This window comes from Empidonax traillii, unplaced genomic scaffold (assembly GCF_003031625.1).
Source record: "Empidonax traillii isolate 1590-97213 ecotype Southwest subspecies unplaced genomic scaffold, ASM303162v1 scaffold51:size1492887, whole genome shotgun sequence".
NCBI lineage: Eukaryota > Metazoa > Chordata > Aves > Passeriformes > Tyrannidae > Empidonax > Empidonax traillii.
In genome coordinates, this window is record NW_020955244.1 from 528,524 (window position 1) to 542,179 (window position 13,656).

The 13,656-nt window shown below is 39.1% G+C and overlaps 1 protein-coding gene and 1 long non-coding RNA gene across 6 annotated transcripts in view; both read left to right on the forward strand.

The window, feature by feature from the left end:
• Nucleotides 1-8,349, forward strand: LOC114055234. Its single transcript, XR_003570684.1, has 3 exons — nucleotides 1-171; nucleotides 7,592-7,682; nucleotides 8,334-8,349. It is a non-coding gene; the product is annotated as an uncharacterized LOC114055234 (long non-coding RNA).
• Nucleotides 8,345-13,656, forward strand: part of AOPEP (aminopeptidase O (putative)) — a 157,002-nt gene continuing 151,690 nt past the window's right edge. For all 5 annotated transcript variants that reach the window (XR_003570683.1, XM_027879148.1, XM_027879147.1 and 2 more), the window contains exon 1: nucleotides 8,345-9,304. Coding sequence is in view for 4 of the 5 variants with exons in the window: in XM_027879148.1 (XP_027734949.1) it covers nucleotides 8,487-9,304 (818 nt within the window). In the remaining variant the exon portion in view is untranslated. The remainder of the gene's footprint in view (nucleotides 9,305-13,656) is intronic.

A 13,656-nucleotide genomic window follows, 5' to 3' on the forward strand; every position in this document is an offset into this window, starting at 1 on the left:
GCAGAACAGCGGGGATGTGCAGCCACAAGCACCTGCCGCCTTTGGTCGCACAGCTTGAAGCAATGCCCGTCTGCTGGGCCTCTGGTTTCCTGAAGAAGCTTTAAACATCGACCCTCTCAAAGCTGATTATTGAGCTATTCTACGCATTGGCCTTTTTAACACTCGAAACGTGTGGGTGAAACTCGTACTTTAATAAATGGTGGTGTATAATTCATCTTAGGATTTCGGCTCAGTGGTGTGTTAGGTCCTTTACTCAGTTTAATGCTTAGTTTTGCAGAGGTCAGGTTGAAGGGCTGAGGTGGTTTGCCATTGTCAACACTGGGAGGAGAAGAGTCTTTTCCTTATTTCAGCCTTAAGAAAATAGTTCTTGGACATGGTAGGTGGTATTCATACACTGGCTGCTGCACTGAGCTAAAACCAGCCCTGTTTTTGGACAGATTTTGTTTGGATGCTTCCTATGTGCCGATATCATCTGACAGGCATGGTCCGTCTCCTGAAGGTCAGTTGCACGTGCCCCTTCCTTGTGTATTTTGAGTGGAAATAAAATCCCAGATAATTCTGCTCCTCTTTAATGCTGTTCAACATCTCCACAGAATCGGTGAAGCTGGAGGGGACTGCTACAGACCATTAGTCCTATGCTCTAGCTCTGGCATGGTTAGGTATACTCTGTTATCACATTCACATGTCATAATCACATCCATACAGAAATAATTCTATAAAGTAAAAAGTGGAAAATTCTATCCTTATATAAGTGTTTGGGATCTTTTTCGTAAACATAGTAATGTAGATTTGTGGGCAGGGACTTGTAAAAGAAGTTTTGGTCTCTGTTTGATTGTTTTAGGTATTCAGTCACTGCTGTAATACAAATAATTACCAGTGGACTAAAGAGAAGTTAAGGGGAATATCAAGATGCTCTTCTTAGCTTCTTTACCAATAGTAAGTTAATGCTTCTCTTTCAATCTTATAGTTCTCCTTAAGGAATAAGTATTTGGGGGACAGAAGGGGACTTCGATTTTTTTGGTGTTTCCCCTCTTTGAAGGAAGAAGTTTTCTATCTTTAGTTGTAATTTCAGCTCATCAGAATGAACTTCCTGCTGTAACTTGTAGTTGGTAAAGGTCTTCCATTACGCTCATTATTTCTGTAGTTTTCATACTTAAGATTTCTGGAATGGCACCAACTGTTATATCAAGGAACATTAATAATTGACTTAATTTCCACATCAAAGCTCATCACAAAATGTGGCGGTTTTCCTGTGACGCAGAGTGAGGTCTGCAAGCTCTCTTTGGATTGTTTTAGTAGTAGCAAATGTTCCTGTTAGCTTGTTTAAACCTTACTTTCATCTATAGAAGAACTGGTTCTTGCCTTAAAAAGGTTTAAGGTGTCTTAGCTATGTGTTATGTGTGGGGGGGAAAAAAGTTTGTAATTACCAAAAATAACGGATACTTATTACTTGATATTTAAAGAGTAAAGTTATTGCTGATGCTGATGTTCAAAACTGACTTCTTGGTAAGATCATAGTGTCTTACATTGTGTGAAAAATTTCTAAACCTTGGATTTGGGAGAAGCTGCTATGAAAGCAGTTTAAAGGGATTTAGTTATAAACTGCTTACAATTATGAAAGACAAGGTTTATCCAAAAGGCTCCTTTTTTTTTTTAATTTCTTTTTAAATTTCTTTAAATGCTAAGTAGGGAGCATTATAGGTTGCAATTCTAACACCTGCACGCTGAAAGGAATTGAATTAGCTTTTGTGTACAGATGAAGCAAATGCTTAGCCAAAGGTGAAGAGAGGCTGAACATGGCTCTATTTTGCTGGTATAAAAAGCTGCTGTTTAAATGTGTATCATCTGGATACTGGCCAGTGGAATGTAGGGAAAGTCTGTGGTGCAGAGGTTCTTCTACACCTTTTGAGGAATACAGTGAGCACATATATAAACGAGCTGGTCTCCGTGCTCCAGAGATCCCTGGTTACAGATGAAGATATCGCCTTAAATCACGGCTGGGTGCATGTGCCAGGCTCATGTGCTGGAGTGACTGTGAGTGGAAATAGCTGTCTCTGGTGGCTGTTGTTTGAAGTGGATGGTTCTGGCAGAAAGAGCTGCTGGGAGAAATATCTTCAAACAGACTTGGCATAAATTGGTAGGCTCATCTGACCATCCTTGGTTTTCTAGGAAACTGGGTTTGCACACATTTCTGTTGAGTTGCTTTAGTCGGTTTTTATTTCAGGGAATGCGTTCACGTACTGTCTGAATAACAGAAAAAATAAGATGGAAATGGGCACTGTCTTGAGGATTACTGCCTGCTACTTGTGTCAGCATTTGTGTTTGAATAAGTCTGTGCGACTCTGATTTTGCACAATGAAAAGTAGTACGTTTTTTAAGGCATTAAGCAGTTAATGTATTCAAATTGTTTGGAACTACTTTAAAGTAGTTCCCTGCTTAGGAGAATTTTCTGGGGCTTGACAGATGTCAAATACAGAGTTGTAACTGGTTGGTTTGGTTGGAGATCAGCTCTCTTGATCTTCTCTCATACTGCCCTCTCTTTCATTATTTTCTGGTTTTTAAGGTTTTGGAAGTGCATGAAAAGAAACAGCTCTGAAATAAGAGGTGTTTGTGTATGCGTTATGTTTGGCATGACAAGCTGTAGGACTGCCTTGACTGTTGCACTCTGCATGTGCCTTTCTCATCCGTGTAAGACGTGGCAGTGCCATGTGGAACAGTCTGTTACTAACCATGTATCTGCTCTGTTTTTCAAGGGGTTTTGTAGGTTTTTTTGGTGCTTCTTTTTTATTTATTTATTTTTTTAAAAAGTTTGTAAGCCTTTCATTTGCTTCCATTTAGCAATGCCTCTGCCGAACCTTCCAACAAGTTCATATGGCTTTCTGATTTTCTCATCTGGATTATTACTGTTGGAGTGAAGTTAGGCTAGGGTAATTAGCTGTTAGCAGTTAAATGTATCAGCTTCCTAGAATAATGAAATTTTAGTATCAAGTATCATAATTGATTACTCTAGTTTTTTAATGGGCCATTTGCAAGTTTAACTAGACTACTTTGTATAACAGTTGTTCACCATTTTCTTCTTCACCATTTGAAATGGGCATTCTGGGTAGTTCAGATGCCCCTGAATTTTTTTCATCCATCTTCCCCAGTAGGATGGAATTAGTTTCCAAGTTCTTCCCTTCCCCTTTCTCTTTATTACATTTTCCTTTTAAGTGTAACAATTAATACTGTGAGTTACTGTGTATATCTTATCACAAAAAAACTTTTGTTTTTGCTATAGGCATTTTTGGAAAGTTTAGTCTCATCTGCTTTGCAACCATATTTTATTTTGCCTGGAAGCTTTTTGCTGGTGTTTGCTTTCAGAGACCTATGGTTCTAATTCAGGTTGCTACTTTTTGTATTAAGTGGAAAAACAATGTTCTACAACTGTCATTCCAGGAAGGACCATTTCTCCAGTTTCCTGTTCTTTGTGCCTTTTATGCAACTCTGTTATGCACAGGTGATCAAGAGTGACTCTGTTCATGTTGGCTACCATCTGCTGTTATGGTTGTTTATTCTTTTGTGAACATCTGTCTTCTAAAATATTAAAACACAGATAAATAAACAATTAGCTTGCCCTATAATTTTATGACTTACAAAGTATATTTGATGAGGAAGGATCATTGAGTGTGAGGTCTATTTTTAAAGTATACTAGTAATTTTCTACATCTCTGTGTGTTGAAGAAGTATGACACAAAACAGTATTTGTAAAATGATCATCAGAAGGTTGTCGTAGAATTACAAGTTCTAATTATTTTTTGTGCTTAGAGTCCAGTTAGTGAACTACCTTTTCTAAAGGTGAAATGCCTTACTTTCACAAAAATGAAAACCAGATACTCATATTGTGGGCGTAACATAGCAAAGAATATTGCATAAGACAATATATTGGAAAAAAAAGATGCTAGAACTAATGTATCTTTTCTGTGGTGACAGTTCCTTGATATATGTGTAAGAGAGTGAAGAACTTGTCATGTCAAATCCAAGGAATATCGCTAGGAACAGCACCTTTATGAAGCAGTAGTAAAAGATGCAGTGTTTGCATATACAAAGTTTGAATTCAGGCAGAGAACTTTCAAGGTGTACAGCAAGGGTAGGGTTTTAGAAGTTGGTGTAGTATTTTTCCTGCATTATATAAACACCATGACTGCAATTCACTCTCTCAGCCTGGTAAGGAAGAGGGAAAGGAACTACACTGGCCAAAAACAACAGAATGAATAGATATTCCGTTGGAAGACTATGTTAGACAATTAGGCCACAATATAAAACAAGTGATGCAAGCATGCTTTGACATTTATGTGTCAGAATGCATACTGATGGCTTTTGGTTGTCTGGAAAGCACTACAGAGGTATTTTAACCACTTTAGTAACAACACAATAGACATCACTGCAAAAAATACATGAGGTATTAATATATAGGCAAGACTTTCCATTTCTGTGTAGTCAGCATAGGCAGTTCTTTTTGTTTAAAACAAAATCATAGAATCATAGAATATCCTGAGTAGGAAAGGACCTGCAAGGATCATCAAAGTCTAACTGACATTCCATACAGCAGCCCCAAGAGTCACACCATGTGCTTGAGAGCGTTGTCCAAACCCTCCTGCAGCTCTGGCAGCCTTGGGGCTGTGCCCACTGCCCTGGGGAGCCTGTTCAGAACAAACCCATGACATGGTTCTTCTGGGGGAAGAACCTTTCCCTGAGATCCAGCCTGAGCCTGCCCTGACTCAGATTCAGGCCATTTCACTGAGTGCTGTCACTGCTCACAGAGAGCAGAGATTGGTGCCTGCCCCTCACGAGAACGTTTTAGACAGCACTGAGCTCTCCCCTCAGTCTCCTCTGCTCCAGCTGAGCACACCAAGTGCCCTCAGTGCCCTCACACGGCCTCCCCTCAAGGCCCTTCCCCATCTTCGTTACCTTCCTTTGGACACTCTCTAAGACCTTAATATCTTTATTAGGTTGTGGTGCCCCAAACTGCACCCAATACCCAAGGTGAGGTCACCCCAGGGCAGGGCAGAGCGGGCCTGATGCCCCCAGGACTTCTGGAATAAAACTGAGATATTCTTCCAGGGGGTTGAGAGCCAATATTTAATAAGCCAAGCACAGCCTGAAGGAGGGGTGGATGCCCATCGTGTCTGGAACACAAGCACTTATCCATGTATTTGAAAGTGATAAAATAAGTAGAGTTGTTCAAGGCAATGCATCTGTCCATCTCACATCAAGTTAATTTTTCTGTAGCGTGGCTTTGGGCCTAAGTGAAACATCAGTTCATCTTCCTAGCTCTTAATCAGGTGACTGTCACAAATATGTATTACAGTATCTCTACTTGATTGTTGTAAATACAGGGTAACTGTACATTTTTTTTTTTTTAGTGAGCAATAAGTCTTTGGAAGCACCTCTGGCAGCTCCAGACATGGACAGATAGTACAGAAATTTTTTGCTGTACCTTCACAATGTAACTCCTACCTCTAAAAAGTCAAAATTGGTGAAATTATTGTAAAATTAACATTTAAATTAAAAGCATGCTTGGTTATCCTGTCTTCAAGGTGTAGTGCATAAGTTCAGTTTCTTTCCCTCTTGAAAGAGCTCTAAATAGGACTATGTCACATTGCTTCAGACACCACTTTGCTTTAGAGGATGAAACTTCCAATCTGAGATTTTAGGATGTAAGTAAAATTATAATTTTTAACAGCAGCATGCTTTGCATAGAAGACAGAGCTTTTTACTAATTCAATATCAATAGGAATCAGTATGATATTATCAAAACCAGTACAAAATTACTAAGACATTAAAATGAGTGAGTCCCCAATACCATCAGCATAGAATAGCATATCAGATTCTTTGGTCCACAGTTCTAATGTTCTGTAGACTCATTAAAAATATTTCATTTAAACATTTTGCAGGCGTTCAGAAGCCGAGACACCTGAAAACAGCCCTTGAAATTCACTTACTGCTTGAGAGATGAGTGGCTACGCAGAGGGTTTGAAAGCCGGGATACCCAAAGTCGAGGTGATTTGAGATGGGATTACACAGACACAGCGTTACATCTGATTTGAAATTCAGTGTCAGAGTGTATGGAGTGGTAGTTGCTATTGTCTACGGTGTGTTTCTCTGCACTTCTGTCGATCTGTATGTAAACATGATTAGGTGTGTCATCCCCTCTGAACAGAAGTGTTGATCTGAAACTTCCAGTGTAGTCCATGAATGTCCGTTCTGGTTTTTTACCCTCATTGGCCTTTGTTTTCCATTGTCTCTCAGATCTCGTGGATTTCATATTTTGATATTAACAGCTTTGAAGAGAGTTTATATTTATAGATTTTTAAAAAATAGTTCTTCAAATTGTTTCGGATTGTTTGTTTTCTTGTTTCATAATTTGGATAGAGCTTACTTGCGTGGCACTATTTGTCATCTTTTAATCTGCCATGTTAATTAATGTTATGTAAATCTGACGGTCCTCTCAGAGACGCTTTTTACCATGGTAGCCGAGAACTTGGTGTCAGTTAGTGTAATTATCTCAATACTTTTGAGGTAAGAAATTGATCCCGCCTTCCAAATGCAAAGCACAAAACCAAGAACATAAACACTTAGGAATAGTATAGCATGAATGTTTATTGTTGTTATAGTACTCACATTTTATAAAATGTATCAGTATTATATTGTATCCAGGTTTCAAATTAAAAATGTGCTTGTTCAAAACAAGGATTCTTGAATGTCAGTTCAGTGTTGGGTTTTCCCCCCACCAAGTCACTTTATTTCTGTTCTCTATCACCAATAATTAGCTGACCTGCCAGAAGCCATGAGGTTTTGTTTTCCAGATAGCAGTCCACAGCATTGCAAACAGATAGATGCATTGCTCATGTTGCCTGAATTCACTGAGCTATTTCAGTGAAAGAGAACCTTCTGATATGAACTTGTTGCCCTGGTATGTTTGCAAAAGTACAGGAGGATTGATAAAAAAGGGAGAGGAATATTTTTCTCACCTTGTCTTCAAAGACAACCCTGTTAAGAGCTGTTCCTACTGCTGGAAAGCCATCAAGGAAGGGAGATTGCTGTGTTTGTGTGCTTTGTGTGAAGGGAACAGTATAGATAATTATTGTCCTGAGTCATTCACCTACTGATTGATTGATGAGAGCATGTCCTGGATTCCCACAAAAGAAATAGCAATTCCTGTGGGAGTCTGAGTTCTCCTCTGTGCTGACTTGGAGAGTTATACAAAAATTGACTTTGGACACTGGAGTCTATGATGAGTTGAGAAACTGAAATGATGTCACAAGGAAGTGTCTGTTCACTTTAGGCACTGAGAAAAGGCTTGGCTGCCTATCCTGAAGTGTCACTGAAATGCCAGGGAGAGAACTGCATGTCTTAACAGCTCCTTTGTCCTCTGATTTCTATTTCTGGTTTAAAAAGTAGACAGAAAGGACTTAAGTGGGCTAAGACTGCATGACTTTTGTGCAGTGGACATAGCAAAACAAAGAATGCATGACATTTAACTTCTGTGATGAACTTCTGCTTCGTTTTGCAAGAAATGTTGATGCATCTTCATATTTTCATGCTTTTATAGGTATTTACATATTTTCCAGTGAGAAGACCTTTTGTTATGCTGTAAAGCACTATTATCCGGAGTGCTGGAGTGAATTTCTAGCTATTAAGGTGTATTATATACCTTAAGTATTTCTTATAGTTTTTAAAAATCTTCATGAGCAGTCTCAAAGGAATACTTGGAATGCACTCCAGTAAATTGGCTCATGTTCTTTTTGTTTAGTAGAAGTGCTGGTATGAGGGTGGTTGTAATGTGGAAAGTGTATTAATCTGTGGAGATCCATTGTATATATGAAATTATTGCTCTAAAACTTTAAAACATATGAGGTAAGTTATACTTACTCTCATTATTTAAAATCACAGTAGAAATATATCACTATCTCTTGATACGTTTGAAATAAATACAACTTCAAAACAGTGCAGTAATAAATAAAGTTAGATGTTTCATAGCCATGTATCTTTTGTAAAGGATTAGTGAAGAGAGTGAACAGCAGTTGACGATAGTAAGGGTTGTTTCTGTCAGTTTATAAAAGCTGTCTAGAAATGTTTTCACTGGAGTTCTTACAGCCAAGTGGTTCCTGACAGCAAATCTTGAAGCAACTAGCTTGGTGCCATCCTAGATCAATGCCACTCTGTGGAGCTGGAATCACCCTTTGGCTGTACTTTTTCTAATAAAGGCAACTGGACTTTAAATAGCTTTTAGAATTAGTGCATTTCAGAAATGGTTGTGAGATGATTTTTTTGTTTGTTTGTTTGTTTTTCAGAATGTGAGAAGTGGAGAAATTACAACTTCAATACTCTAATATTTTTCAGAATTATTTTTGGCACTGGGAAGCTGAATATTCTTCTCTTTCTGGAGTCATCATATGTAAAGATTGTCTAAGGCTTTGTAAAACCATTGCTCAATAAGCTGGAACATGGATGCACAGCTAGACCCCATGAAGGATGACCTGCCCTTAATGGCAAACACTAGCTACATGCTTGTAAAGCACTATGTGTTGGACTTGGATGTGGATTTTAAAAGTAAAGTTATTGAAGGCAGCATAGTTTTATTCTTTGAGACTGGGAGCCGGTACCAGAAAACCAGCAGTCCTGGCAAAGAATGCTGCCAGTCAGAGTTTGATCAGTGCTGTGAAACGAGGGCATCTGAACCCTGCCACGTTCCTGTGGCAAGTGTGAGCGCCTGCTCATCCCAAATGGAATACAATGGTTGTGCTGTCAGTGGTAAAGGTGAAGAGGCAACCAGGTTACCATCTCCTGATGAAAATGGTAACCATAGCAACAATGAACAGGCTTCTGGGATTTCTGGTTCAAAGGACAGCTGCGACAGAGAGAATCACGGGAACGAGGATTTTGTGCTGGTGTTGGACTGCTGTGATTTATCTGTGCTGAAGGTTGAAGAGGTGGATGTTGCTGCTGTGCCGGGCATTGAAAAATTTACAAGGTGTGCCAAGCTAAGTGATGTTTCAAAGGAGCTGGGAAGTGTCAGGAATGAAATTGTACATGAACTTGTGACTCTACCTGCGAATCGCTGGGAGGAACAGCTATCCTATTTTACTGATTGCAGCCAGGCACCCGGCTGTGGAGAGCTTCTGTTTGCCACCGGCCCTTGGAGCTTGGAGGTGAGGAAATCAGGGATTCAGACTCCGTCAGACTTCCCTCACGCGATAAGGATACGGTACAAAACCAACCCAGAGGGAAGATCTGTTTCGTGGACTGCAGATCAGAGCGGCAAGTACGTACCTGTTTGCTGAAAGCTTTGTGTGCAATACCTTTATATAGCTGCAGGAGTGTAGTAGAATCGTGTAATGGCTGAGCAATCTGAGTATCCAGAGTTTTCATTTCATCCTTGGTTTGAATCCTTTCGCTGTCCTCTAGGAGAACAGACAAACTCTCTGCTCATGAAACTCCAATGGGCTTGAGGACCTCAGGCCTGTCCAAGTGATTGTGTCTTTTCACTCTGAGCGGGAATAAATAATTTGTGTGTGTGTCAGTAAGGGTGTGCAGGGCATAGGGAATGATCATTCAGGGGAAGAGATGGTGTGAAGGACAGGTTATTTGTGCTGTCGTACTTTGTGATTTTTTTCCTTCCTGGCTTACCCAGCTGATTGTACAGCATGAAGATCAATGTACAGAACAAATAACAGACTTAATTCACAGCTAGTCCTTTGTCAATATTGTAGTCAGCTTAGAAGGGCAGTGCTTTCTGGTTTACTCTCATAATCAACTTTTGAAATTTCCTTCATCTTTTGTGTTAAGTACGTTGATAGTAGCAAATGAACTACAAACTGAAACAAGAGGAAGAACTGACATTACGTCAAGTGTTTCTGAAAATATATGGTACTGTACAGAAATCTTTAATAGGAGCTCTTTATAGGAGGGAATAGCAAATAGTTTCAAGTTGATTTATTTTCTGGCTTGTGTAGGGTGTTCCAAAAGCTGCTGTCTGTCAGAAAATGAATTTTCACAGCAGACTTGCTACATTTTAAAAATAAAATTTCATGTGATGAGCCTGTAAATACAGTGGTAAAACTCATTGTACAAAATGCAGTCAATATTTTCTGCCCTTTCTAGAATTAAAGCCCAGTTATAATGTATAAAGTATTATTACATTATATTCTCATGAGAGAATTCCTTAAATTGTTCAAAGTTATGCTTATGGTACCTTTTTAGGCAGATGTGAAATCCTTTGCCAAAGGAGTCTATACTGTGGTTCTAACCCTGAAGAAAGCAAATAACAAAGTACAAACATTGTGTTGACCACTCCAGTGTTTCCTCTAATTTAACACTAGTACAATGTTTTGAAATTTAACCTATGCACAATTTTATCAAGACTTCAATTTTATTTGTTTTAAACAATGATGTATTATAATACACAGAAAATAAGCAGTTGAAACAAATCTTTTGGGAGATGAGTTTTGGTTTGGTAGAATAAGATGCTCCAGAACCCTGGCAAGTCACAGACCAAATCCCAAGAGACTGCCCTTAGCTGCGAGGAATTCTCTACTGTTATTTTGTGTGATTTTGTTCCCAGTGATGAGTATTTATATTTGAGTAATTATTGAAGCAGTATGAAGTTTGTGGGATTACTCATGTCATATGAAGTGATTCCTAAGCAACAACCAATGGTACCATGAATAGAATGCAGAAGTAAAATAAAAAAAATAATAATAATTGTAAAAGTGTAGGCAGACCTTGACTATGAAATGAAAGGATTTGATATTCCTGATAATGTGAATGGCATCAAACAAATATTTCTATAAAATTTGAATCAGTTCCTCTGAATTAGTTGTCCTAACTAAAAGGAAGACCATGAAAAAACATGGGTGATTATTGACTGGTGTTTTGTCCAAGAGAAAAATGAAAACAAGAGTACCTGCTCTGTTGGAATCCGACGGCAATCACTGGCACCTGGCAGATACGTAAATTGATAAGGCAGAATAAAACCTTGGTGTGATTTAGATGCCAGTAAATCCTGCTTGCTTCATGGAAATGACAATGCAATTTAGAGAAAGAAACCGCTGCAAACAGCAGTGGTTTCACAGGGAGTGGCCTTGGAGTTGCAAGAGGTTGCCACCTTGCATCCTTTAATGGAGACAACTCTTCAAGAAGCGGGGAATGTGTTTTTTCAAATACAGGAAAGGGGTGGAGTTGCTGTGTTGGGTGTTTTCCTCCAGAAAGCCTCGAACAGTCAGTAACCAAAGCAGTTTGACAGGGCTGAGCCTTCGAACGTGTTTCAGGTGTTTGATGGCAGGGATCTCAAGGCCTGCAGGTTCCTGTTCAGAGAACAGAACATCAACTGAATATTTACTGTTAGCTTTTGTTATTGTAATTGACAGGCTTGTATGGGAGACAGAGATCTGCCAAGAACTGGTTTGGGCTGGTTTTGTTATGTCATGAGAATATGTGGACTGCTGATGAGTTAGGATAGCATGAATCAGAGTTTCCTCCGAGAGGTTCCTGAGCAACAGACAGTCCCAAGTCTGCTCTTGGAGCAAAAACAAACAATGCCACAACTAGTACTTAATTTTTCCAGTAGCCTGGATGGCTGTTCACTGGGAATTACTAGCCATAAGGTTGTCCAGATGAGTGACTGGAGATATGTTTTGCAGGCACTTGTTTTTCCAGTGTAATTCCAACTAAATAGACAGTCTGAGTTCTCTGCTTATCTTTCTTTTGCTGTATGCCATTTCCTTATCTATTCCAACCTATCTTGGCAAAGATTATGGATGGCCTAAATATCACATAAGTAGATGATCTGAATGTTACAAGACCTATAAAAGTGAGAGACCAGAGATGGAGGGGGTGGTTAACAGAAAAGAAGAAAGGAACTGTGAAGTTTCTTGTTAGCAGGGGTAGAGATAAATCAGGGAAAAAAAAAAAAAGGACAAATATTGTATCAATTGACAAAAGCAGTGTAAAACTTGTCGTTCTTTGATGTACCTAATTTTTCTGGATCAAGTGAAGAATCTGATCCATATCAGGATAAGATTTATATTTCTGGTCCTTTTACATGCTGGAACTGTGCTACCTGACCCAGATCAAAGCAAGTTGTCCGTTGCAGTGGGTGTCCTAAAATAACACTACACTATTACCAGTATTGTAAAAAGAAATTACTACTGTAACTGAAGTATATCTAATCAAAAGCTGATATAATTGTTGTTCTGATAGTTTTGATATGTAGAACTTGTCTTTCAAAGCTATTTCTTTATCAGACTGGTATAATATGGTCTGAAGGTAAAAAGTGCTCTCTGAGAGCCAGGTAGCATTAATGGTCTTGGTAATATCTGTTCTGTGTAATGTTTATACTGTATGTGACACAGCTTTACAACATTTAGTGTAGCGGTGTTCTACCAGCCAGTTTTCTCAGTCATTGTGGAATTTACCTCTAAAATTTCTGCAGAATATGAAAGTCCCCTGTGTTGCTCTTAAGACTGGGTTGTACTCATGGCACCCAGCAAAACAACCTTCAAAATGCCTGCAAATCATTGGTAAAATATGTCCATTGGTAAAATATTTCCTCTCACTCCTATCAGCTTTACTCAGATCTCTTTTTATAAGCCTGTGTATTTTGGTAAAGTTTTCATGAATGAGGAACCATCTTTTCATCTTCATCCCTCCCAACACACACGTGTTTTAGGGTAAATAGTAAGTCCAGTATCTCTTGGCTAGCCTTCCTAGGAGGAAGCAGATCCTCCTGGGAGGTGAAAAAGCAAGCTCCTCCCTTCCCTTGTGAACTCACTTCTATGCCCTGCTTATTTTTGTGGGAGAAACCCAATTCTTTTGCACATATCAGAGTTGGTTACAGATTCCATTTTAGGAGTTCAATTCCAAATAAATGAACTAAAAACTTATACAGAGAAATGGTCTTGACTTTCTCTCCACTGCAGATTGTCTGAGCTTCACTTGATATCTGTGTCCTACTCTATTCACATGACAGGGGGAGCTGGATTATTTTCTTTTTCTGCATTAACAATATGTCTACTTAAACTGCAGTTCCCATCCCTGTTTTACTGGAAGATCAGCTGGCCTGCATTAGTTAAACCACAGTAACATGCCAAGGACAGCTCTGGGTCCAAAAGCACAGACTGACTTATGACAACAGAGCAAAAATATCTTCAGAATCTTTGTCATCTGTGACTGCCAGTTCTTTCCCTCTCTATAGTTTAGCATTAGGGAAGGGATAATTTGAATGGAGGAGCAGTTTGTGGTTGAAATTCTGAAAGACAGGTGAGCATTACCTTATTCTAAGAATAAGTGTAAAAATGCCAGGATTTCTTGAGGCTTGGACTACGGAAAGCTCAAAAACTACATCTACTGCTGAGTTTGTGTGAGCCTCCAGGTTGTTAATCCAGGAGCTGGGAATAATGGTAATGAAAGCACTACTGTAATTACCACAGGGAGGTGTCACAGTTTTGAAGCTCTGTAATGGCATCTTCAGAGGATACTCAGAAGCCTTCTTTGGCCTTATGGGTTCAGCTGAAAGCTGTGTATGAGGCTGGAAGACTCGTGCAAAAGCAGTGAAGGGGAAAGATTAGAGTTAGTGTTTTCTAGTTTATATAAAGTTATTGTAGTAATCTTGCTTTT